At 41.9% G+C, this 27677-nt stretch overlaps 1 protein-coding gene across 11 annotated transcripts in view; it reads left to right on the top strand.

Moving 5' to 3' along the window:
- Positions 1-27677, top strand: part of CCDC30 (coiled-coil domain containing 30) — a 137214-nt gene that overhangs the window by 108129 nt on the left and 1408 nt on the right. For 10 of the 11 annotated variants that reach the window (XM_046662520.1, XM_046662519.1, XM_046662515.1 and 7 more), the window contains 6 exons: positions 888-1050; positions 6712-6824; positions 15635-15776; positions 19673-19809; positions 21769-21883; positions 27570-27637. In XM_046662520.1, coding sequence (XP_046518476.1) covers positions 888-1050; positions 6712-6824; positions 15635-15776; positions 19673-19809; positions 21769-21883; positions 27570-27637 — 738 coding nt within the window. Of the gene's footprint in view, positions 1-887; positions 1051-6711; positions 6825-15634; positions 15777-19672; positions 19810-21768; positions 21884-26196; positions 26261-27569; positions 27638-27677 lie in introns of those variants that run through there. The other variant, XM_046662524.1, reaches the window with a different exon arrangement.

The following is a 27677-nucleotide window of genomic DNA, read 5'->3' as shown; positions in this document are numbered from 1 at the left end:
TGTTGTCAATGTGAATGGTAGAAGGTAAGCTACAACCATCCTTGGAGAGCCTGCACTTACATCCAGAAACATGAGAAGAACTAGAGGTTGAGAGATATGAGCCCCATGTCTCAAATATAAATCTTTCCCAATAATCCATTGATTTCTGAGAAAACTGAAGTTAGAGAAAGCAAATTCATTTGTCCAATACAGTATTTGCGTGACCTAGCACGTAGGTGAGAATTGTGCTCACCAGTGCCATTTCATCATCATCATCATCATCTTCTTCTTTTTCTACATGACTTTCCTAAGTCCAAAGAACCTTGTCTGAAATCCTCAAAAATTCTTTCCACAAAGTGTAATCTGATAGACTCCCTTGGAAAGAGTTAAGTACTTATGGCTCTTTTGGAAAAGGGTGAATTTCCTCATCAAACACAGGCTCATTCATGATTCAGCTGCAGTAGTGTCAACATGAGTGCATTAGTATCAATAGTGTTTGTAACCAACACTATATTGAACCAAGAAGATGGAGGGATTCAACTTGTAAAGCAGTGAGAAGAGTAGAAAGAATATGGGATTCAGGATCAGAACCCTACCTCCATCTTGTCCTAGCTGTGTGACCTTGAGCACGTTAATTAAACCTCTCTATACCACAGCTTCCTTTCTGAAACAAGGAAAATTACTTCTTCTTCTCTGTAGGGTTGTTTTGAGGAGTGAGAGAGAGAACTAAGAAAAGCTTCTGTCACAAAGGAGCTTCCTTGTGTTGGTCCCTTTATCTTCCAGACACATGCCCCACCTTACTGAACCAAAAAAATCCCCTGTGATGGTATAACAGTTTTAGGTCAAAGATTTTCATTTGCAAAGCTTTGCAGTTCACAGTGTGAATTAACTACTTTGATTGCCTTCAGGAAACTCCTGGATCAGAATATAAGTGAGCTACAAAAGCAAGTGAAACTCTTACAGGATAAAGAGAATCAACTGGAAATGACCAGTTCTCAGCAACAAATCAGAATTCAACAACAAGAGACCCAACTTAAACAATTGGAAAATGAAAACAGAAAATCTGATGAGGTAAGAAAGTAAATATATATGCTTCTCTGTTTTGCCATTCCCGTAGCCCTGAGTAATAGCTGATAATAGCTAATAATTATTGAGTGCCTAGCATTTTACCCATTAGGTGTGGTCAGGGTTCAATCAGGAAAGCAGAATCTACTCTAGGTATTTCAGGTGAGAAGGGATTTAACACGGAGAATAACATGCTTACAACACTGTTGGAAGGGAGAGGGAAGGGTGAGTAGAAGGTCAGGAAGGACTGTTGCTGGCTTTCAATACATCCGGGAGTTCAGAAAGCCAACTCCTGTAGCACCTAAGTAGGGGACTTGCAGGAAGTCTCCCTGAGGCCCCTACAAAGGTCTCATCTGCTGTCTGCTCATTCTTCTACCTGCTAGTGTCAGAGAAGAACAATGGCTTGTCCTCCCACCAGTGCTTTCCAAATCTTGTGCAAGTGCCTCTCATTTGCAGAAACTACACTGGAACTCCGCTGTCAAGGGAGTCTGGGAAATGTAGCTTCCAAACTTCCAACCTTGCAGCACAGGGGAGAGCTTGGAAAAATGAGGACCCTGTTGAGCAGCAGTGCAGTCTACTTTGAATAGTCAGCATCCGTACAAAACCTTTTACCCGTATTTAACCTAATAAACAAGAAGGATATTATGCTTCTACCTATACGATGCATTATCACTCATGTAAATGAAGACACTCTTAACCTCTCAAAGGTCCTATCAGTATCTGTGATCATTTTGGGGTAATGTTAATTTCCACTTCTTCGGTTTCAATCCACAGGGATATACCATAACTTTAAAACTTATTTATAAAGTTAACTACCAATAATACAATAACATGCACTTTGCCAGTGGAGTATTGGTGTGAGAAGCCACTTCCATCTCTTGGTCCCTTCCCATGTATTCTGGCTATGAGAGAAAGAGCATCATATATATATATATATATATATATATATTTTTTTTTTTTCCCCAAGGAAGATTAGCTCTGAGCTAACACCTGCTGCCAATCCTCTTCTTTTTGCTGAGGAATACTGGCCCTGAGGAAGACTGGCCCTGGGCTAACATCCATGCCCATCTTCCTCTGCTTTATATGTGGGACGCCTACCACAGCATGGCTTGCCAAGTGGCACCGTGTCCGCACCCGTGATCTGAACCGGCGAACTCTGGGCCGCTGAAGCAGAACGTGCGAACTTAACCACTGTGCCACCAGCTGGCCCCTAAGAGCATCGTATAGTAATCACTGGTTAAAAGTTTATACATCCTGATGGCCGGCCCAGTGGCACAGCGATTACGTGTGCACGTTCCACTTTGGCATCCCAGGGTCCGCTGGTTTGGATCCCGGGTGTGGACATGGCAGTGCTTGGTAAAAGCCATGCTGTGGTAGGCATCCCACATATAAAGTAGAGGAAGATGGGCATGGATGTTAGCTCAGGGCCAGTCTTCCTCAGCAAAAAGAGGAGGATTGGTAGCAGATATTAGGGCTAATCTTCCTAGGGAAAAAAAAAATCTTTATACATCATCTTACAGGACATCATCTAACCCCAAAAGATGTTGTCACCTAGCCAGCATCATAACTACATCTTCCATAGGTCTTTCCACTGTTTTGTCTGGTTAGTTTTTTCTGGATGATGAGCTGTATGGTGAGACCAATGACTCTCATACTTATAAGCCTTTGTTTCACTTCTCTTACTGTAAAAAGCTTTTCTTGTTCAGAAGCAATGTTGAGTAGTATATCATGATAAGAAATAAGGAATTTGGTAAGTCCACAGATAGTGGTCCTGGCAAAAGCATTATGTACAGAGAAAGCAAATCTGTATCTAAAAAAAGTATCTACTCCACTAAGGACAAACTGTGGTTCTGTCCGTGATGGAAGGGGGCCCAGTGTGATAAGCCTGCATGTAATAAAGCCCCAGTGGATGGGGCCATAACAGTTGCTCAGTGTTGGTCTTTGCTTTTGTCAGGTTGAGTGGATTAGCCTTGGTGACCCTTTGTAAAACATATTCCTGCCACTGTACACTTTGTCCATGAGCCCATTGAACAAGTGAATAGGTGCTGGAAAAAGAGGCTAAGTGACATCTACAGAATGGACTCTTCTTTCCACCTGATAATTGAGAGCCACCTCTCCTGTGGATGCCCTCTGCTAAGCAAAAATACATGAAACACAGATATTTTCACACTCTAGGCCTCTGCCATCCATATTGTGGCAACTAGCCACAGGTGGCTATATAAATTTAAATTAATTAAAATTAAATAAAATTTAAAATTCAGTTCCTCAGACACACTGGCCATATTTCAGGTGCTCAATAGCTACACATGGCTAGTGACTACCATCTTGGAGGGTGCAGATATAGAATATTTCCATCATTGCAGAAAATTCTGTTGGACGGCATTTCTAGCCTAGGCCCCTTTCCCAGAACTCATTCTCACCAGTCCTCCAATGTTATTCTTTCCAGATTCCTGACCGTCTGGCCAAACTATTAGAAACTTTCTATGAATTAATTTAGGTCCATGCCTCTGGCCGTCTCTCTTTCCAGGCAAAGTGAACGCAAGCTTTGCCCACTGAGATTGCCCTTCCTGCTGTTCTTAAGGGCCTCCCCGCAGTAGGGCTGTAATGCTGCGGCAGCCCTGTTTCAAGTGGTTGCAGCATATTGTTCAGGACCATATGTAAATCAGGCCTAAATATATTCTTTCTCAGTTCACTTGTCATAAGGACCAGTGACCCTCACCCTCATAGGGTCACTCCCCATGAGGCCATATGTTTCGGTTTAGAGAGACGGTCATGCAATAGAAGGAAGTACCACTTGCTCATGCAACTGTGTGCCTCTAGGACCTGCTCAGGCTCAGTATCCTACACAGCACTTCCACTCGAAGGTGGAATACTGCTGTATGTGCTCAACTTAATGGCTTGGTGAATCATATAACACCCAGTTTCAGGAAGGGCAGCTCAGGTTACTTGATCACTTGATTTTTCATGGCCAAGTATTCAGGCTCCACCAGGGCCCAGTCACAAGCAAGGACCTTCCTCAAAAAGTGGATAGTTATTATGGGAGGAGGGGTTGCTTCTCTCATAAATCCTAAGGTTAAATTATCTTACTAAAGCTTGCCACAGGCTCCACATAGCATCCTCATCCACCACCAAAACTTGGAGCATCTTTGGATCTGCTGGGTCGTAAATTTAGCCCAAGTGGCGAAGGAGTTTGCACTGCAGCCTGGCACAGCTGCAGATCTTTGTCTTGCTTTGGGCACCACTAAAAACTTACAACCTTGAAGGTTACTTGATAAATAGGTTGAAGGAGCAGTTGTGGTATATGTTCGTTCTAGAATCTGAAGAGGCACTCCAAGCACTTGGCCTTTTCTACCATCAGTAGCCCTCTCTCCTCAGGTCGGAAAGCCAGTGGGGAGAATCTGCCATTCCAGATGGTCTATTCTGAGTATACATTCAAGAACTGGGGAAATAACCCTTGGCGGGATTCACAACCCGCCTAGGCCAACTGTAAAACATATGCTGAGGCAATGAATCACTGCAGACAGACTCTAAGATACACTGTGAGTTTAAGCTCCATGTTTCACCTTACTCCTTTAAGCCCCCCTATGAATTGTGAACCTCAGTGGCATTTTGGGTTTCAACATATTAGCGTTGACTCAGAACCACTGTGCTATAATTCCCCAAAAGTCTATATAATTCCCTTTCTCCAATGCCCTGTCACCTTGATGAAAAGCCACGGATCTCTTTGAAGAAGACTTGAGAGATCACTTACTTATGGCAGTGTCTCAGGGTTTTTCCTGAAGACAACCTGGCATTCCCATCATTCAAAGGACTCTGGGTCTCTGAACTGGCTCAGGTCTGGGGATTAAGAGGCCAATACTCTCCATTGTTGTCATTCAAATTGAGCCTCTGTTCACCAGACCCAGGGGTTTTTATTTATTTATTTAAAAAAATACAATTCAAGTAAGACTTTGATAGATTGCTCATCTATTTTAGTCCTACAATCATGGTGATCAATTAACCACAACCAAAGATTGCCACTTGACCTCTGACACTCTGTAGTATCATCATCCCCAATAAAATCAGGGATCTATTTTAATGTTGGCACCTCCCACCATTGTGCTTAATAGGATAGCATTATAGAGGATTTTAAAAAACCTGGTGCCCTTTTCTCCAGTGTATTTGGCAAAGCTTTGGTGAAGAGAGTGTCTTCTGAGGGATGTGTGAGTCACTGTGATGAGGTGGGTGAGCAGGTTACCAATGATAAATCTACCCCAAATTTCCTATCTCTCATGTCAAGGAAGTATGGCATCTTAATGTCATTTAATATAGGCTATCGTTGAGTCTAAATTGCAGTCAACCAACCAAGCAAATAATTGAAGTCACTTTAGATGTTCAAGTTAACACATTAAATCCTGAAGCTCTGGTAAGTGCATCCATATCAATACCTTCAGCCTATTCAATATTATATTCCTTTCTTCCTAGTGTAATGCCTACGAATACATTTTTACATATATTCCTCAGGTTTCGGTCAATTTAAGTTGGCAGAGTGTTTTCATTCTTTCAATATGGCAGTCCCTATACTCAACCCTCGCTCCCCAGGATGTGCTGGCATCTGACTCTAGTTATAGGATTGGATGAGAATTAGTGGTGTAGGGGTCTTGAGAACAATGAGTATCCTCTTACAGGATAACTGCTCAAGTGAAGTCAATACACAGTCCTCAGGCAAGAACCGTTAATCTCTTGAGACAGCAGAGGAATATCTTATGCTGATAGGAGAGGCTCGGTAGAGTTTGGAGGTCCAGAGTACCCAAAGTCTTGGGAATCCTGGCAGATGTACTCATTTCCAATTCTCAGATTCCATGCATTCCCAAACAAAGCGTTATTTTTCACATAAGAGACCTGGCAAGGCTATGAAATCAACTTGTGTTTTAATTGTGCAAGCTATTTGATGAAATTTGGGACTTAGTTTTTGAATACATTGACCTGCTGCCTACAAGAGGGAAGAGTTTCTTTCAGGGCACTCATAGAAACTCTCTGGGTCTCTGACTATGCCTTGTTCCAATAAATAAATCCCCAAGTTGAACATTTTCTCCTCGTAAGCTCATTAACATGGTCAGATGTGGCTAGCCCACCCCACACTCCTTATAGTTTTCAATTCTGTTATAACATTGTTTGTAGCAATCATGTGGTCTCCCAAAGCACTTCATCACGGGCAACTATAAGTTATAATTTAGTCAATGCTTGTGTCATGGATTATAGTACTAGTGACAAGATCACACTGCCTTTAAATCTAACCAGGTCAGATAACCAATTCCAGATTCCCATCTTTGAGGATCTGTTCACTGGATCTACTTCTAGAACCAAATACTTTATTAGTCAGGGTTAGGTCAGGAAAACACTTTCTGTACTTTCACTTTATGTGCTTCAAACTGGAAGACTTTTTATATAGGGAATTGGGTGCTTGCAAAACCACTGGAAAGGCTGGGGGAGCAAAGGCAGGGGGAAGTGCTGCTGGCTTCCAGGGAATCTGCGAGTGCAGAAATCACAGGAAGTGACTGTGGTTTCAGCAGCTGGGGTCACTGTTAGCCTTTTTCAGCAGAAAGTCTTTGCCAATTTACATTCCCTCAACAGCATATCTTAATTCAGCACAGAGTATTCTCATTAAAAAAAAAAAATGTTTTTCAGCATCTCAAGAGCAACCAGGAGTTGTCGGAGAAGCTGTCTGGGTTGCAGCAAGAGAAAGAAGCTCTGTGTGAAGAATACGGGCAGTTTCTGAAGCAGCTTGATGTGCATGTGAGGTAAACAAGTTCCCTTTGGCAGAATGCTGTGTAGAGTAGCTGCTTCTTACTGAGCCAGCTCCAGGGCAGCAGGGGATGCCCACTGAAGCGACCTTTCAAGAGGCCAACACGGTTTGCCTTTGTTCCTAGAAGTTCTGTCTATAGGGGTTTTCCTAGAGAGACATGGGGCCCAGTTTCTTCCCAAGAGAGGCAGGGAGAAGGGAATTACTATTTACTGAGCTCTGGTGGTGTCTAACTTCTTGCTTTTCTCCACATATACCCTTCCCACTTGCTTTAGGCTTTTTTCCCCTCACATGCTCTCCTCAGCCTGCACCACCCTCTCGCCATTTCAACTCTTCATTTCAACTCATAAATCTTAGACTAGGAGTCACCTTCCCTAAGAAGTCTCTCTTGACCCCTCCCCAGCCTGCGTTGGGTGAGGTGCTCATTCTCTGTGCCCCTATAACCCTTTGTACGTGGCTCCCTGTACTTATCTGAGAACTTGCCACGTTGTTTTGAATAATGTGATTCACTACCTATCTTCCTCACCAGACTATAGGCTTTTCAAGGGTGTGGGCCATGGTCTTACTCATCTTTTTATCCATAGTCCCTGGTATATAGGAGGTGCTCAAAAAAAATAAAAATTTGCGTTCCTGAACTTCCTGCTATTTCTTCTGCTCCCTGCTCATCATCCACCAGATCCTCCTGCTCTCCTCTTCTCTGGAATGTAGCATAGTGGTTCAGAGTCTGGAGTCTGGAGCCATACTGCCTGGGTACCCATACTGCCTGGGTATACACATATCAGATAAATATCAGTGTCCAAAGGTAAAATGGCATTGGGTCTTTAGGCAGTTAAGATTTTTTTTTTTCATTTCACAAGTAATGAAACAACAATGCAATTTTGTGAATGAAAGAAAACTTACCCAGAATCCCTCCCATGTTCACTCCTAGTCTCGTTCAGTGAACGCAGTTTTATGATTTCACTATCATAGCTTAGATAAAATTTTATTTTCTCTTTCTCTTAATATCACCTCATAAGCATTGTGCTTTGTTGCTACAGTCTTTGAATTTGCTTATTTTTATAAAACATAATATTTCATGCAGTTGACATGCCCTTGTGCTGAAAGTGGCAGTTACACTTCAGTTGCTAAAGAAAACTAACAGAACCCCATGACAGTGCTTACAGGTGTACAGCTCATCACAGGAGAAGGGTACAATATCGCAACAGAATTAGGGTCAGGATATGCATCGCAGCCCATGGCTGTCTCACAGCAGATCGTCCCGAGGGGTCAGGCAGGGGCCACAGAGGTCCTCCCTCTGTCCCCCTGGATGCACCTTCTCTCTCAGGTCAGCAACCACTGCCATAGGCACTGAACACCTCACAACCAGGGATCCCAAAAATGGAATCTCGGCTGAGATTTTTTTCTATTCTGCTGGTCATGGAAGCATACTTCTGCTGTGTAACCAGCCTCAAGAGCAGAGCGTTCTTGGGGTCTCAAAGAGACTAGGTACGAATCATCAGTCTCCGTGTTATCAGCAAACAGTGCTGACAAGCTGGTGCAAAGTGCCATGAAACTCCTCAGACCTGTGGTTACAAAGCAATATGATTTCAATCAGTATATTTCATTCCTTGACCAGCGGTCTGCAGCAAGCAAGAACTTTAGCAAAACAGCTCAGGTCAATTCCAGGCCTGCTGGAATCAACCTCACATTGTAGACCTAACTTAGTTAGGAATTACTCACTGGTTCTGTGATTGATATTTTCATTCAAAATAACACTGAAAAAAAAGTTTTGATATATATTTTTTTCATTTAAAAAATTATTTTTATAGAGCAAATTCCCAGGAGTGGAATTATTGGTCAAAAAGCTGGAACTCTGGATCTCAAAATGTATTGACAAACATTTAGAAGCATCCTGCCAAAATTTCCTGGCGTCATTATCTAAGAGTAGCACTATCGCCCCATCCTCATTAGCATTGGATGCTCCTATTGGGAGGGAGGGCGCTAATGAAATTTCCCCAATATTCTTTGTTTTAATTGAGATATAATTTACATACAATAAATGCACAATTTGATGAGTTTTGACAAATACATACACCCACACAACCATTACCCCAGTCAAGATACAGAACATTTCCATTATCCCTTGTAGTTCTCTCCTACCTTTTTGGAGTCAATCTGTATTTCCTGCTCCTCCCACATCCCCTGATTTCTGTCTCTCCTAGAATTTCATCTAAATGGAATTACACTGCGTGTAATCTTTTGTGTCCGACTTCTTTTGCTCAACATAGTCTCTGATTTTTAATGCTCACTTAGTCATAAATTACTTGTCATTTTATTGTGAATTTCTTTGGTGGCTAGTGAGGCGGAATGTTTTTCATGTTATCTGCCCACAGCCCTTAGGACAGTGGATCCTAATTCTAGCTGCACATGCGTGGGCCCCACCCCGGGTCAAGAAGTCCGAATCTGTGGGGATCAACTTGGGGGTCAATAGTTGTCTAAAAGCTTCCCCATGTGATTCTGATGTGCATCCAGAGTTGAAAACTACAACTTTAGGAAAGAAAATGGAAGTAATTGTCAAAACTCTAGGTTCATTTTTGTGTTTTTTTCCTTGATCCCAGTCCTGACCTTTACAGACAATGCTTATTTTTTCCATGTTTTCCCATCCAGCGGAAGAAATTCCTTGCCTTTTTGAAATAAAAATAATAGAAAGACCATCTGGTTTTGCTTAAACCTAAGCAAAAAGTTGTCCCTAAATTTTAGAACATGAATATTGTGCAGCCTCACACTGCTAGTCGTTAACGAAGCCAAAAATAAACTTAGACAATCCGCGTGTTCTTTGGGCAAGTTGGCCAACAGAACTTCTGACCAAACTGATAGGTGTGCCAAATAGCCAGCTAGGGATGGGAAGGCAGGGCTGTAAGCTCTCACCAGCTGTACTGCATCAACATACTCTTCAAAGCGTGCATAACACGACAGGAAGAAGCGTGAATATCAAGCGGTAGGAGCTAGTTAGGTCAAGTATAATGCATTCACTTGACGGAGCATCATGAAACTGTAAAAGATGGTGGCTATGTAGACTAGATAACAGCATGGGGAAAGGCTAATGCTATCATAAATGAAAAGCACATAGGGGGCCGGCCCCGGGGCCCAGTGGTTAAGTTCATGAGCTCTGCTTCAGCCGCCCAGGGTTTCACCAGTCCGGATCCTGGGCGCGGACCTAGAACCACTCATCAAGCCATGCTGAGGCGGTGTCCCACATAGCTCAACCGGAAGAACCTACAACTATAATATACAAATATGTGCTGGGGGCTTTGGGGAGAATAAGAAAATAAATAAATAGAGTCTCCAGCTCTTTACCAAAAAAAATTGGATAAAAATTTTAATGTAGACCATTTTTATACAAAAGATGCTTATAAAGCACTGGAAGGAAATGTAACAATACTGTATAATACTGATCATATTGGGAGTTGGATTTTTTTTTCTTTTTGAGGAAGATTAGCCCTGAGCTAATATCTGCTGCCAATCCTCCTCTTTTTGCTGAGGAAGATTGTCACTGAGCTAACATCCGTGCCCATCTTCCTCTATTTTATATGTGGGATGCCTGCCACAGCATGGCTTGATAAGCAGTGAGCAGGTCCGCACCCAGGATCTGAACTGGTGAACCCCGGGCCACCAAAGCAGAGCACACGAACTTAACCACTATGCCACCGGGCCAGTCCCAGGGAGTTGGATTTGTTTCCCAAATTTTCTATAATTTATCATCTTACTTTAAAGGATAAATTTATTTTTTAATAGTCTAAATGGCAGAATAAGAGAGACGGCAGCTTCCTGGCATGGGGAGCTTAGAGACTCAGATTTTAATATCCCAGGGCAGGCTGTGTAAAAAAAATCCAGAAATACTGTGTTTGAAATGATATCAAAACATCAGAGTAGCTGTGAATAGCTGGGACACCCAGGGGACAGCAGGTAGGGGGTGTGTACACTGCTAGATGTTACACTTCTAAAGCCATGGACCAGAGGATGCTGAGACCCGGTGACGTCTTCCAACAAGCTATTCCTAGTAAAAGGAAAGCAAGAACATTTATGAGATGGAAATACCTCCCTGTAAAGAATCGAAGTCACAGCAGTGGTGACTGTGAACACAATCTGCAAACATATGTACCTCATGTTATGTAGTGGGCGCCGCAAGCGCCACAGAACTGAATGGGTCTCAGGCAGTTTTATGAACCAGGTCTCTAGACCAACTCTGTTAGTTAGGATGTAGGTTGAGTTGCTGTAGCAGTGACCCTGAATAAGAGTGGCTTAAAAAGGGGAGAGGTTTCTCTCTCACCTCGCTGTGCAGTCATAAGCAGTCCAGGATGGGTATGGTGGCTCAATGTGTCAGAAGCCTAGACTCCTTGTATCTTGTTGCTCCAGCATCTTTAACATGTTGCCCTGATCCACATAGTTCAAGATGGTTCGCTGCCATATCCGTATTCCAGCCAACAAGGAGGAAGAAAGAGGGGAAGGCAAGGGTATTGCATTTTCCCTTAAGGTACACTGCTTCCACTGACATTCTTTTGCCCAGAACTTACTCATGGCCTCATTTAGCTGCAAGGAAAGCCGGAAAACGTAGTTGATATACTGAGCAACCAAGTGCCCAGCTAAAAGTCAGGGGGTCTATAATGATAGAAGATGGAGAACATAGACTGGGGACAACCCTAGTCAGTCACTGCCACACTCTGACAAGCTCTATCTAGCCTGGTGTGCATGTCTCTGGCCTACAGCGTAGTTTCTGGCTAACAGATAAATTAATCTTCTAAAGGAAAAACCTGAAAAATGATTCTTTTATGTATAATCAGCAAGTAGGAGAGAGAGGGGCACTATTTTGGAAAATGGAGGAGTCTTGTGAAAACACATTTAGAGGTAAGACATAACTTACAAGAGCGTAAGAGTCTCTTGGAGTCGTTCTTCCATAACAGTTTGACTAGAATTAGCATCTAGATAAGTCTGCTTTGCTCCTCCCCTCCCATCTGGTTCCTAGTTCTTGTATAAAACAAAATATGTCATTAGGAGAAATCAGCAATATCTGTTTTGCCTGGATTTGCTGTGTTATAGCACTGGGGTATAGTGGAAGATCACAGACTCTGGGTCAGATTCTTCTCTGTAGAAGTAACTTCCCTCTGTGTCGGGTTTGGTGATTCATTAAAAGGGTTCACAGAACTCAGAAAAGCTGTTATATTCCTACTTATTGTCTATTATGGTGAAAGGATACAGATTAAAATCAGCAAAGGAAAAAGGCACATAGGGCAGAGTCCACGAGAGGCAAGACACAAGCAAGCTTCCCTTTGTCCTCTCCCGGTGGGGTAGGACAGACAGTATTTAACTGTCCCAGCAACAATGTGTGACAACATGTATGAAGTATTCCCAACCAGGGAAATTCACCTAAGCCTTGACATCCAGGGATTTTACCAGGGGTCAGTCACGTAGACATGGAGTGCCCCAGTGATTGACCTTAGCTACTCAGTCTCCGGTCCCCCAACTCCCCAAAGGTCAAACCGATACAGTGTGTCCCAGGCCCCTACGTGAACAAAAGCACCATAAGTCATGTTATTAGCATAAAATATCTGTTGAGGCCCAAGGCCACAGGTATACAAAGGCATCGTTCTCAGGCAGGCTATTCCGAGGGCTTAGAGGTTGTCTCCCCGGGGCAGTCAAGGGAGGCGGAGGGTTTGAATACCATCCCGCTGAGTTAGCGCTACTGCACAGCCTCCATCTCCTGACTCGTGGAGTGAGGAGACCGTCTCCACGAGTTTGCTGCAAAATCAAATGAGACATCTTGTGAACAGCCTGGAGCACATGTCAGTCCCTTCACGTAGTTGGGCTTCCTCCAGTTTGAGCGTCAGAGCCCCAGGTGAGATCAGACAGTTGACGTGGGCAGACTGCCCAGCATCATGGGTCTCCATGACTGTGCCCTCGGGTGCCGACAGTGACAAAGAGTAGATTCCTCTTTCCTTAAATGCTTTTTGTTTCAGTTTAAAAGGCATTATCCAAACTTCTAGGCATTCAGGGGTCGGGGTATAGAGACAATTAGAATAGTTTTTTGTTTTAGAGTAGTTTCTCTGTTTTTAAGATAGGCTATAATTGACCACAAAGAATGAGAATCTAATATATTTAGACAAAAAATTTGTTCTTATGTAACAAGAAATCTAGGGACGGTGATTGTTGAGGCTGATTCAGCTGCTTGGCAGTGTCGTTAAGGACCAGGCTCTTTCCTTCCTCCGCTCTGCCATGCTTGCTGGGTGGTGTTTTCGTCTTTAGGTTTTTCACCTCCTGGTTACAAGCCAGTGGCTGCAGCTGCAGGTAGCACAACCTCAACAGGAGGGTGGCCAGGGCAGACAGAGATGGGTTCTCAGGTTCTCACCTCTCCCAGAAGTGCCTAGCAGGAGTGACTTGTCTCACATGTCCATCCCTCCCCCCAACACACACACCTGGGGCCCACCACCTTCCTTGAGATGGAGGGATCTCTGTGGACACCTAAATGAAATCTGGGTTCCGTTAGGAAAGAAGAAAGGCCATACCTGCATCTTACAGCCTGCCACAAGTAGTCTCTATCGTGAAACAGAAGTGGTGAGGAGGTCCCTCCCAAATGTGCCTGGTGCTTTCTCTCAAACTCTAGCCTGCAGCAGAACCCCCCGGAGGACTTGGTAAAACCCAGGTCCCCCCCGAGAGGTTCTGACCTGTAGTTCTGGGATGGGGCCTGCGTCTTTGCCTTTCTAACAAGTTCCCAGGTGATGCTGATGTTGCTGGTCAGAACACAGTTCGAGAACCACTGCTGTTGGCTTAGAGAAAACCTAGTTTAGGAACGTTAGCCAGAGCAACGGTTCTCAGTAGAGGGCAGTTTGCCTCCCAGGCAAGGGGGCATTTGGCAACGTCTGGAGACATTTTGGGTTGTCACACTGTAGAAGGTGCCACTGGTATCTAGTGGGAAGAGGCCAAGGATGCTGCTAAGCATTCAACAAAACACAGCACAGGCTTCCACAACAAAAAACTATCTGGCCCAAAATGTCAGTAGTGCAGACGTTGAGAAACCCTAGCTTAGAGTGATTTTGTGTCATCAGACCTAATAAGTTCTAAGTGAAACTTCTTAATTTTTAATTTGAAGAAGCACTTCTGAGTAATGATATTCTTATTGGGAAAGCACAGTCGCCTTCCGAGAGGTTTGCCTGGTGGTGGTGTGGAGGCTCTAATCTGTTTTCTTGTTTACTCAAATTAGCTGTTATAGGAGCTTGAAATGGTGACTTAGATTTTTGTTTGTCCTGTTTTTTGAGATATAATTCACATAGCATACAATTCACTCACTGAAAGTATACAATTCAATGGCTTTTAGTTGTACACCCATTACCACAATCAATTTTAGAACATTTCATTACCCCAAAAAGAAACCCTTGGGGCCACCCCCATGGCGTAGTGGTTAAGTTTGGCACACTCTGCTTTGGCGGCCCGGGTTTGTGGGTTCAGTTGCTGGGCATGGACCTATACCACTCATCAGCCATGCTATGGGAGTGACCCACATATAAAGTGGAAGAAGATTGGCACTGTTGTTAGTGCAAGCTAATCTTCCTCAAGCAAAACAAGAGGAGGATTGGCAACAGATGTTAACTTAGGGCTAATCTTCCTCAGAAAAAAAAAAGAAGAAAAAGAAAGAGAAGAAAAGAAACCCTTCAGCTATCACTCTTCTGTCCCCAATTTTTCTCCCCACCCCGAGTGCTAGGCAACCACTAATCTACTTTCTTTTTCTCTACATTTGCCTATTTTGGACATTTCATATAAATGTAATCATATAATGTGTGGTCCTTTGTGACTGGCTTCTTTAACTTAGCATAATGCTTTCAAAGTTCATTCCTGTTGTAGCATGGATCATTCATTCCTTTTTATGGCTGAATAATGTTCCATTGTGCAGATATTCCATATTTTGTTTATCCATTCATCATTTGCGGGAAATTTGGGTTGTTTCTGCCTTTTGGCTATTGTGAATAGTACTACAGTGAACATTCATGTACAGGCTTTTGTGTGGACATATGTTTCATTTCTCTTGGGTATATACGTAGGAGTGGAATTGCTGGGTCATATGGCTCTATGTTTAACCATCTGAGGAACTGCCAGGCTTTTTCCAAGAGGCGGCACCATTTGACATTCCTACAAGCAGTGTATGAGAGTTCCAATTTCTCCACATCCTTGCCAGTACTTGTTATTATCTTTCTTTTTGATTTTAGTCATCCTAGTGGGTGCAAAGTGACATTTCACTGTAGTTTTGATTTGTGTTTCCTTAATGGCTAATGATCTTGAACATCTTTTCATGTCCTTATTGGAGGTGAGTCAGAGTTATGTCAGAATCAGAGTAAGAGTCTTGAGCAGAGATCTATGTAGAATTGGCATTTGGAAGTCCAGACCCAAGGCAAGGACTGAGAGCAGACCAGGTTATCTGGAAAATAGACAAGACTGAAGTGGGTTATATCACTGTCCAAGTATATAGCCAAGAACTAGAAAATTTTATATTAGTGACTGAATCAGTGGAGCAGGATTCAGAGGATAGATGTCAGGGATCATAAGTCAAGCAATTTCCTGAGTTGAGGATGACTAAAGCTGGTGTTATTTAGGAGGTTATCCTTGGTCGATTCCCCACCTTGTAGGCAGGAAGTCCTGCAGATGTGAGGCAGGACAAGCGCCCACATCTGGTGCCAGGCCCTGACAAAGCAAGAAGAAGAAACCCAAGAAAGGTTCCTATTGAGGAGGTAAAATAAATTTTCACTGTGTTGAGGTGTGCCCATATTTAAATTTATTTTCTAGAAACTATAATGAGAAACATCAGCACTACAAAGCCAAGCTTCGGAGAGTCAAGGATCGTTTAGTGCATGAAGTAGGACTACGAGATGAGAGAATCAAACAACTTGAAAATGAAATTGGAACGCTGCAGCAACAAGTGAAAATGGTGAGAAACAAAAAGACAAAGAGCTCACTGACGGTGCCAGTGGTCGATCATTTAGAGAAAGCCCACTCATTTTTAAAATTTATTTTATGGCCTCTTCATAGCCCATACTTTCATTTCTCCGCACCTCCTTTCAATGTGAGTAATTGTTTAAGCCCTGCCAAAAAATACGTAAGACTCATGGTGGTAGTAAACCAAGTTGAACACTGAAAATATCTGCACTGCCAGCTTATGATTAGTGTCTTGCCTTCAAATGAAAACATCTTCTCTTAAACACCCTTCAGCAGAGACTTCCAAACCACCCTCAGTAACTCATTCCTACTCTGTGCGGCCCTCATTTTGCCTCAAACTTCTGTCAGTTTTAAATGGCAGTGAAAATAGGTGACCCCCATTCCTCTATCAATCCTTGATGAGTGCCTTCAAGCTCTTTTCTAAATATCCATAGTTTCTTTATGTTTGTCTCATTGCCCTTGTGACTGTGTGTGGCTAAGAAGGAAATGGTCAGATGAATCAAATCAAATGCAGAATGGTCTTGAGATTCTTAAACTATATAAACTCAAAATAGAGAGCCACTGACTTGGCCAGTACCGTTTTCCCTTCTTGAGATCCCCAGCCCATTTCAGAATTTTGAAAACTCTGTCTTCACTCCTAAAATACTCATTTCTACACCCAACAAATTTTTATTGCACCACCACTGTGTGCCAAGGATACCAAAATAATTCACGTAATTTCAGTTATCCCACAGGCTATTTTGGGACTCCAGGTTAAGAATCCCTGGATTCCACACAATGAAACGTTTGAGGATTGGAACAGATGGGCCACCAATGTTGTATTCCTTGTTTAAAAAAAACCCTCTTGATACTCTAAACTGTAGTGAGAGAGGAAAATAAGTTAGATTTTGCAGTCTCCTTCTATCTTGTCGCTAATCCTCTAAACTTTGAAAGACGCAGATGCAGGTTAGACTCACAACTAGGAAAACAATATGGAAAGTATACAGAAGAAAGTAGCAACCCTGGTTCATGGACCTGCCAGAAACGTCGTCAGCCTACTTCTGCGTTACCAATTCTTCCTCGTAGTGCCTGCCTTCCACTTCGAGGCTTACATGGCAAAACTGCCTCCTACTTTCAGCGTCCATGTTTTCTTTCTTCCCGACTGTACCATGTTGAATAGCGTCCCCCCAAAATCCATGTCTACCCAGAACCTCAGAATGTGACCTAATTCGGAAATAAGGTCTTTACAGGTATAATTAGTTAAGATGAGGTCATATTGGATTAGAGTGAACCCTAAATCCAACATGACTAGTGTCCTTATAGGATGGAAGAAGACACACAGACAGACGTACACAGGGGAAGAAGGCTATGTAACGATGGAGGCAGAGATTGGAGTGATGAAGCTACAAGCCAAGGAACACCAAGGATTGCTGGCAGCCACCAGCTAGGAGCGAGGCATAGAACAGACTGTCCCTGAGAGCTCCCAGAGGGAACGAACCCGGCTGACACCTCGACTTTAGACTTCTAGCCTCCACAACTGTGAGAAAACAAATTCCTGTTGTTTTAAGCCGCCGGTTTGTGGCAATCTGTTATGGCAGCCTTAGGAAACTAACACATCTACCCAAAGAACCACAGGTCTCCATGAAATATACTGGAGATCGCAAAGAAGCAGAGGCTAAGAAGAGTCTTTGGACCATTTGCTCACTACCGTTGAAGGGTACTGTGGACGTTGGCCTTAGACAGACTTGGATGCAAAGTCTAGCCCTGCCACTTCATAGTTCTGTGACCTTGCACAAGTCCCTGTGTATCATTTTCCTCATCTGTAAAATGTGGGAAACAATCCCTAATTCACAAGGCTTCTGTGAGGATTAAAATATGAAATGCCTAAAGTGGTATCTGGCACATATAAATTTTCATAGATGTTATTTTCTTCTTTTTAATGTAAAATCTCTTAGAAACATGTTAATCGGTAGATGCATAATTCACAAGAGAAATTGTGAACAGAATGGGAAATACTTAGCCTAGAGAAAACTGACGTGAGATCTTTAATGCCACAGTGGTACACACCTGGAGGTCCCGATTTTACTATTTTAGGGCCGATGAACCAGAGCCCTAAGTGTAATAAAGCTGGGCTTACTTTCTAAACGCTAAGTCTCCAGACCATAATGCCACTTTTTTGGGTTCCATTCCTTCCACCTTCTCTATACGGTGAGCCGATCGAGTCCTCTGACTGTTGTGACCATCCAGACCAGATTCCCCTAAATATTTCACCCTATCATTAGAGCTGTGTCCTGAATTTTTGGTTCAAAAAAATAAATACAGTATTTCTGAAGAACGGGGTGTCAGTAGCCTGCCCCATCCAATTTCCTTTCTAATCCAGTTATGGCTGCATAGAGCATGTTTGTGGGACGGCTGCTCCTACTCTCAATCCTTACCATAAATATATTCAAGTGATGGCAGAGGAGACTATTATTAGACATCGAAGGGTCCTGGATGAAGAACTTTAAAATCTGGAATGGTTTGTTTCAGAACATAACATAATCTCCTTCCTTATGATTCTTTAATGATAAGTAGACAGTCTTTTTCCTTTCTTTCTTTTGAGATATAATTGACATATAATATATTAGTTTCAGATATAGAGCATGATGATTCAATATTTGTGTATATTGTGAAATGATCACCACAATAAGTCTAGTTAACATCCATCACCGTACATAATTACAACATTTTTTTCTTGTGATGAGAACTTTTAAGACCTACTCTCTTAGCAACTTTCAAATAAGCAATATGGTATTGTTAACTATAGTCAAGATGCTGGTACATCACATCCCCATGACTTACTTATTTTATAACTGGAATTTTGTGCCTTTTGATCCCCTTCACCTATTTTGCCCACCCCACTACCCCCTGCCTCTGGCAACCACCATTCTGTTCTCTGTATCTAGGAGTCTTTTGGGTTTTTTAGATTCCATATATAGGGACAGTTTTTTCTGAATGATGTACATTAGTACCTTATTTAAAAGAGAGAGAGAAAGTTGCCCCTCTTAACCCTGTAATTCACCTGTCTGCCGGAGGTCCTTATTCTTCTCCCACTCCCACTCATTTTCACCCTTGGCTGGTGAGGAACAAACACTGAAAGGTGAAGGCAGTTGCCTGTTACCATTGGCGGGTCATTGGTGAAGGGAGAAGGGCAATTCTACACTGTTGAGCTTCTAAACTCCTCACCAACAGTGCGATTTACTAATATCTATTGACTGAATATAACACTTAGTGTTTTTTCACAAAATACACTCCTTTATCATTTTAGCTATAACTTCACTAGCTGTTGCTTTCAGGTAAAGTCGTTGGTAGAAAATGAAACATGGTGTCAACCTCAAAATCATTTCAGCATCATCACTGCAAAGATATTCACAGTACCTGGCTTAGATGCTTGACTTGCCAAGCCAACTGAGATCTTGACTCTGGTTGTTGAGTGAGTTGGCTAAATTCCCATCTTCCTCCCTTTGCCTTAAAAAGACTATAACTCCAAAGCAGACGGAAATGTGTTATATGGAAACTTTTTTCAATCTGGAGAATTCAGTTGTATTTGTTAGTGATTTGATATCTACGGAATTAGAATACAGATGAGAGCACTGGGACTTTATTGAAAGTTGAGTGCTCAGATATTTTTAAATGTTAACCCTAAAGAATGAGTAAATGTCCAAACAAATTACGTGACATAAAATAACCAAAATAAATAGAAGAACAAGCTGGTGGACAATGTCAGCAAACAAGTGAAAACAGACTAGAGGACAGGAGAGAAAAAGTAAACAAGGGAAATTTGCTGTCAGAGTATAGAAACAGGCTGATGCTCCTAAATTTATAACGCTTTCTCCCACCATGGTAATTAGGGGGCTTTGTTATCCCTAGGAGAAGACATTCCAGGACCAGATCACTGCCCAAAATAATATCCTGCTCCTAGAAAATAGGAAACTTCTTGAGCAACTCACAGAGCAAGAAGAACTGATCCACAGCAACAAATGGATAATGTCTTCAGTCCAGAGCAGGTAGGTGCTGTCAGCTCCGAGTTGCCAGTGAACCCCACAAAGAGGATATTTCTCCCTCAACAAAGCAATCATCCCAGAGATTGTCCTTTGAGTGTGTGGCCTATCTCATAGCTCTTGTTCTGCCATCTGCTGTTTTCAGCAGTTCATACAAGTGGCAGAAGTTGTGAAATTAAAGAGAAAAATATCATGGTCGACCATTCAGATAGGCTCTTTCAGGTGGCATTGCCTCCCTGAGGACCCATCTATGCTTGTTCTGGCCTGTCACTTTGTGTGTGTTGACACTCATCTTTGTCATTTGATACCTATAGAATCAAGGTAGATCAAGAGAGGTCTCATCAGGCCATATGAGTGACTTAAATTCATTAGACTTACAAGATACCAGTATATTAATTTCTCATGAGAAATATGCCCAGCAGATAAAAATTCACATATCAGCCAGCCCAAGCATTCTCTCCTCTGTAAGAACCTTTAATTACAGTCACAGTTTTCTTGGAGTATAGAATTAGAGCAAAGAGAGTGGGTTGATCTTAACAGATAGTATCACTAACAATAACTATAATGATTAACATTTTTTTGAGCACTTACTATACGCTAGTCACTGTTCTAAGCTCTCCCTCTATATTGATTTAATCCTCACACCAATCCCAGGAGGGAGGCACTATATAGCCTTATTTCATGATGAGAAGCTCAGGTCCAGAGAATTTAGGGAACTCAGTCAGCCTAGTCGGTGGCAGAGCAGCATGTGGACGTCAGCAGCCTGGCCTTGGACACTACAGCACCGCAGTCTGGGGAGACATCGGCCAGGCAGACAGGAACTCTCCTTTCCGCTGCTTTGTGACAGTCTCTGATTATATTTTATTGTCTGTGTCTCCTCTTTTGTATATTCTATATAATCCATTGACCTTCTCAAACTATGTCATTGCTTCTGGCATCCCAACACAACTGACTGTTTACCCTTGTCTTAACATTAATAATGTTCCTGTCTTGCCCTCCTTGAAGACCCACTCTTGTCACCCAGAGTGGACGTGGATGTTTTCCTTAGAATAAGTTTTTTCTACGGGATGTTTCCTCATTTGACAGATGAGGGAACTGAGGCTCAGATTTAGTAATTTGCCAAGGGTCATACAGCTAGTAATTGGCAGAACCAGAACTCAAACACAAATCTCTGATGAAAACTATCATATTGTCATTATGTGTTCCAAATAAACTGTGGCCCTGGAGAGAAAGCCTGGTATAGTGGTTAAGGGCTAGGCTTAGAAGTCAGAAAGATCTGCGTTGGCATCCCAGCTCTACGACTTTCTGGTTTTATGTTCTTCAACAAGTTACTCTCCCCTCTCTGAGCCTCAGTTTCCCCATCTGTAAAACAGGCTTCATAGCAGTATTTCATGGGGTTGTCATGAGGATTAAATGAGCTAATGCACGAAAAGTTTTAAGTGCTTACTGTGTGGAAAGGTTACATGGTAACCTATCCATGGTGGTGCTTGGTCCATGGTAACTGGACCTTGGTAAGGCTACCATGGTAAGACTAAGCCCATGGTAGTACTTGGTGGGTGGTCGCTGCTGCTGCTACTACTACTACAGAAGTACGGGATGCCTGTGTGAGATCAGAACCGGAAGCAGGCTGTGTAGCTACAACATCTGAAGGGAGGCAGTCTCTTGTTTCAGCCCTACACCTAAAAGGGCTCATTTCCTTCCTTAAGTTTCTCAGGGGCTGGAAGTGTTCCTTTCATATTCTTGCATATAGTATGTCTCTGTTCTCGGGATGTATTTAATGACTATGTACAGGCAAGAAACTTATTAATTTTTACTTGGTCTTGGAATATGATGGGAATTAGTCTGCCAAAGTTGGTTCTAAAATCTGGGCTAAGACCCAGAACTAGTGGGAAGTGGGACATAGTTTTGTGTTTTAGTAATGATACAGAAATTTTTGGTGATGACCCCAATTTATCCCATTCTTAGAGTACTTGTGCTGGATAAAGAAAATAAGCAATTACAGGAAAACAGTCTCCGGCTCACACAGCAAGTTGGCCTCTTAGAGCGCATTATAAGGAGCGTCCAGATTCGCAGAGGAGAGGTAACGGGCTTCTCATCAGGTCCTTACTATGAAGTTTGGGTTGCTAAGGATGCTGTGTTCTCTTTTCCCTTCATCTTCTTCATACTGTAGCCTGCACTTGGCCTCATGTTGGACTGTGGCAAAGAGGCTCACTGGCTGCACCCCAGGGCAGCAGACCCTGAGACTGCTCTTGGCCAGCTTTGTTCTTCATTGGGTCAGCTTTTATTGAACACTCTCATCCCATGTGATCCCAAAGCAATTTGTGCATGCCTCATAGCTTCTTCCTTAACACACTGCATTGTCATTGCCTTTCTGCTTCATCTCTCATCAACTCAGCAGCAATCCTGGGGGGCAAGGATTGTATCTCATATGTCATTGTATCTATGGACAGGTGCCCCATAAATATTTGAGAATGAGTGAATGTTAAGTGTTTTCACACATATGTCTCATTCTCAACAACTCTGTTTGCCATGTATTATTTTAGCCCCCTCTGAGAGATGAGCACATCTGAGGCTAAGAGAGGTAAAGTGAAGCTAGTCCAATCTGGCAATGAGTCAAGCTTAAGGAGAACATCTGAGTCAGAGAAAAGCAATTATGCTACAAAAATGCAAGCAGACAAGTAGCCAAGACCAGAGAGATGCAGCAAATGGGATAGGTTCAGACAAGGTCCAGAGTCTGGCTGGTGAAGAAGTCAGCAAGAGGGACTGCAGTGAGCAGAGTTGCAGTCTGAATCCAGGATAGAGGCTGCTTGCTTTCTTCCCTGGCTTCTGTCACCTGCTAGATGTTTCTTCTCAGGATACTTCACAGTAGATCCTGCCTGTTGGGTACTATTACTATGAGCGCAAGACCTGCATCTTGTTTGCTCTCAGAAAGGCGATTATTTCCAAGCCATATGAGTTGTTTTTCAAATTTTGTCAAAAGTAGAATGGCTAGATTATATGGCCTAATTTCCAATAGTTTATGTCTTTGCTTGAGCTATAACTGCTCTCAATTGTCTAGTTATTTACTGTTTTACTTTAGTCATTCCTTCAACAAACATTTATCAATTCCAGGAGCTACACTAGGTCCTAGAAATATGAAGATAGACCCTGTTTTCAGAGGCCTTTAGTCTAGTAGAGAAGGACAGACACATACATGAATAACTCCTATAGAAGTCTTAACAGAGTATATGCTACGACCAACAGCTTTGAGATCCACAATATTGTCCTCAAATCAACATAGGAAATGTCACATGGGTCAGGACTGTGGTACATCAAGTTCAATGTTCCATGTGTGACAAAGGTACCAACTTGTAATATCTTGATACCTATTGGAAACAACTCCAAAATTGTTTTTAAACTTAGAATCTTAAGGATCCTTCAATTCAACCCTCTCATTTTATACAGGAGGGAGATAAAACCCCCGGGGGGTGGTTAAATGATATGTTTGAGGTCACACAGCTACTGCTTGCATTGCCTAGATCTCTTGGTTCTCAGTAACTGAGTATCACATACTGTAAATAGATCAGTATATAGATCTCTGAGATCAGACATATCCTAGATCGCTTCCTTCCTTGTAGCAACTCAGGGGCTAAAATGGTGACAGCTTGACATTTGTTGAGTGCTTACTATGTGCCTGGTACAGTGCTAAGCATTTTATGTATATTATCTTATTTAATCCACCAAATAATCTTACGTAATGTCTGTCATTCCATTTTCACAGCTGAAGAAACTGAGATCTAGAGAGGTGATGTGACGTCATTGCCCAAGTCACATAGCTAATAAGTAGAAGAGCAAGGAGTGAAGCCAACTCTCTCTGGTCCCTTGTTTTTAGCCACTATGTCATAATACCCTAAGTCTGCTGTTTCCCCTTTTAGGGCATTGGTGTAACCAGGGACATGGCCTTGTAATAGGCATATTGCTTCCTGTATTGTAATTCCGTCTCTCTTCCCTCTTGGATTATAAACTCCGTGAGAGCAGGAACAATGTCCATCTTGTTACCCACTGTGTCCCAAGCATTTAACATCTGGGGTACGGCAACAACTTCTTAGCTCATCTCCTCTCAGTGTTTCCTCCTCTTCTGTCCTGCCCATTCATCTAAACTAATCTCCATGAAGCACTGCTTGATTTCACAGTACTTCATCTCAAAGAGTCACAGACACTTCCTTTGTCTATAAGATCAAGTCATTCATTCAACAAATATTTATTGAGCATATACAGTGTGCCAGGCCTCATATTGTTCTCCATATGGTTTGGATATGATGATGAACAAGAGATAGTGTTTGCCCTCACAGAACTCAAGCCTAGTGAGAATGACAGTCATATAACTGGCAACTCCCATGCATTGTGATAAGTTCTTGAATAGCAGTGGGCCCAGAATGCTATGGAAGCAAGAGGAGTGGTGGTTAGGGAAGGCTTCAGGAGTTGTTGATATCTAGGCCAGAAGCACTGAAGCCACACAGGAGCTTTCCTTATTCCAAATATCTTTCTGACATCAAACAAGCCTGATCAAATGAAACTAATATACTCACTGTTTCCCCAAAAGCTCTGAAGTTTCCCCCCTCTATATCATGTATTTCTCTTACTTAGAAAGACACATCCCATCTTCCCTCCTCTATCTTCCTGGCTTCCTGTTGTTCTTATGGCCTATAGCCAGAGGTGTCTTTAGAAGATACAGTGTGAGCGGGGCTGGCCCCATGGCCGAGTGGTTAAGTTTGCGCGCTCTACTTCAGCGGCTGAGGTTTTCACCGGTTCGGATCCTGGGCACGGACATGGCACAGCTCATCAGGCCATGCTGAGGTGTCGTCCCACATGCCACAACTAGAAGGACCCACAACTAAAAAAATACACAACTATGTACCAGGGGGGCTTTGGGGAGAAAAAGGAAAAATAAAATCTTTAAAAAAAAAAAAAGAGGAAGAAGATACAGTGTGAGCATATGACTTAAAACCATGCAATGACTTCCCACAGTCTAAAGGATAAAACCCAAATTTTCTGCCATGGTCTTCATATTCTCCATGACCTGGCCTCAGTCAATCTTACCCATCTCATCTCTCTTTGGCTCCCTTCTCCACTCTGTGCTCCACCCTGTCCAGGTCCCTCAATCCTACGTGCCATCAGCTCCCTCTGTTGCCTTCTCCCATGACTTCCCTCCCCCAGATTTTCTCTTGGCTGCTGCCTACTGTCCCATAGAATTCAACCTAAATGCCTCCTCTTTCATAAAGCTTGTCCTGAACCCTTCGCTCTCAAAATCTGGCTTTGTGTCCTTGATAGGTTTTCTCATTTCACCTTATGTGTCAAATCCCAGCTCAGCATTTTACTGATTGTGTGAAGAAGGGAGACCTGATTTACCTCCCAGGTCCCTCATTTGGGAAAATGAAGTAATGACACTAAAAGATGGCTGTTCCACACAAAAATCTGTACATGAATGTTCATAGCAGCATTATTCATAATAGCCAAGAGGTATAAACAACCCAAATGTCTATCAAATGATGAGCGGATAAATAAAATGTGGTATATCCATACAATGGAATATTATTCAGCCATAAAAAGGAATGAACTATTGATCCATTCTATAACATAGATGAACTTTAAAAATTTTATGTGAAGTAAAAAAGAAGCCAGTCACAAAAGACCACATATTGTATGATTCCGTATATATAAAATGTCCAAATAGGCAAATCCATAGACATACAAAGTAGATTAGTAGTTGCCAAGGGCTGAGGGCTTGAGGAATAGTGGGTTGTAGTTAAAAGGTATTGGGTTTATTTTGAGGGCGATGAAAGTGCTCTAAAATTGATTGTGATAATGATTGTTCAACTCTGGATATACTAAAAACCGTTGAATTATGCACTTTAAATGAGTGAACTGTATGGTATGTGTATTATATCTCCATAAAGCTATTACAAGAATAAATAAATATGTGTGTGAGTATATATATATATATATATATATTTTTTTTTTTTTACAAAGATGGTCATTGAGGATAAAGTAGAATAATGCACATAAGTTACCTAGTATATTGGTTGGCAAGTAGTTGGCATTCAATAAATGACAGCTCCTTTCTCTCAGTGCATATATATCACTTGTTCTTATATGGAACAATTCTTGAGTTCCTCCTATAGGTTAGGTATGATTATGTTATTTAATTTTCACAACAACCCTGGAAGATTAGGCATTAATTGTTATGCTTACATTTTAGATGTAGGAGACAAGAGTCAGAGAGGTGAACGGGTTGCCAGAGTCTAACTGGTAGAGCCAGAATTCAAGCCTTGGTCTCCTAACTCCCAGTCCAGTAAAGTTCCCAACACGTTATAGCTCTCTCTCCTCCTTATATAAGCTTCTCACTTCTTTCAGGACGACTAAGAATTCCTCACAGGAACTGGTTGGTCTATATCAAGGTTACACTGAGGTCCAAGTTCGGGGGAGTCGTAAACCCCCGTAATTGTACGTAACATTTGGTCTGTGTTGATCTGTTTTTCTGAGAAAGACTATTTTGTTTTTAAAGTCATGAAACTCAAAACATATCCTTCCCCCCCCCCCCCCCGCCCCATTATTTAAGTGGACAGAAAATGTTTACCAGAGTATTAAGCAAAAACTTTCCTAAATAAATAGAATAGAATGATTATATCAACTAATATGAGGTAATTCATGTAGGAAAGTAGATATAAAAAGCAAGTTAGTAGTAAAAGCACTAATATAAAAAGTATGACATTTATAATGACAAAATATTCTATAGGTATTAAGGGGTTACATTTTGTTCCAGTTTTGTTGAGATATGATTGACATACAACATTGTATAAGTTTAAGGTGTACAATGTAATGATTTGATATATGTATATATTGCAAAACAGTTACCACAATAAGATTAGTTAACATCTGTCACCTCACATAGTTATAATTTTTCTCCCTTGTGATGAGAACTTCTAAGATCTACTCTCTTAGCAACTTTCAAATACACAATACAGTGTTGTTAACTATAATCATTGTGTTGTAGATTACATCCCCAGAACTTATTTATCTCATAACTGGAAGTTTGTACCTTTTGACCACCTTCACCTAATTTCCCCACCCCCCACATCACCCCCTGCCTCTGGCAATCACCAATCTCGTCTCTGTTTCTATGAGTTTGGTTTTTTCTAGATTCTACATATAAGTGAGATCATACAGTATTTGTCTTTCTCTGTCTGACTTACTTCACTTAGCATATGCCCTCAAGGTCCATCCATGTTGTCACAAATGGCAAGATTTCATTCTTTTTTATGGCTGAATAATATTCCACTGTGTATATATACCACAATTTCTTTATCCATTCATCCATTGATGGACACTTAAGTGGCTTCCATATCTTGGCTGTTGCAAATAATGCTGCAGTGAACATGAGGCACAACTATCTTCAGGACAGTGATTTCATTCTCTTTGGATAAACATCCAGAAGTGCAATTGCTGAATCATATGATAGTTCTATTTTTAATTTTTTGAGGAACCTCCATACTATTTTACATAGTGGCTGCACTAGTTCACATTCCACCAACAGTGCACAAGAGTTCCCTTTCCTCCACATCCTCGCCAGCATTTGTTATTTATTATCTTTTTCTTGATAGCCATTATAGCAGGCATGAGGTGAGGGGATTACATTTTTAACCAAAAATATATATAAAGCATAATTTCTAGGATCATATTGCCAATAGTGTATCATTATAATTTTTAATATTCATCTTTCTTTTTAGGAAACAACAATTAGTGACATCCCTGAATTTGAAGCATTGAACAAAATCTTGCCCTTACCAAACTCCAGGTTAGTAAAGTCAAGAAATCATCTGCATGCCTGAGTCATG

The sequence above is a fragment of the Equus quagga genome, chromosome 5, assembly GCF_021613505.1.
Source record: "Equus quagga isolate Etosha38 chromosome 5, UCLA_HA_Equagga_1.0, whole genome shotgun sequence".
Taxonomy (NCBI): domain Eukaryota; kingdom Metazoa; phylum Chordata; class Mammalia; order Perissodactyla; family Equidae; genus Equus; species Equus quagga.
This window is presented reverse-complemented; position numbering and strand designations above follow the sequence as displayed.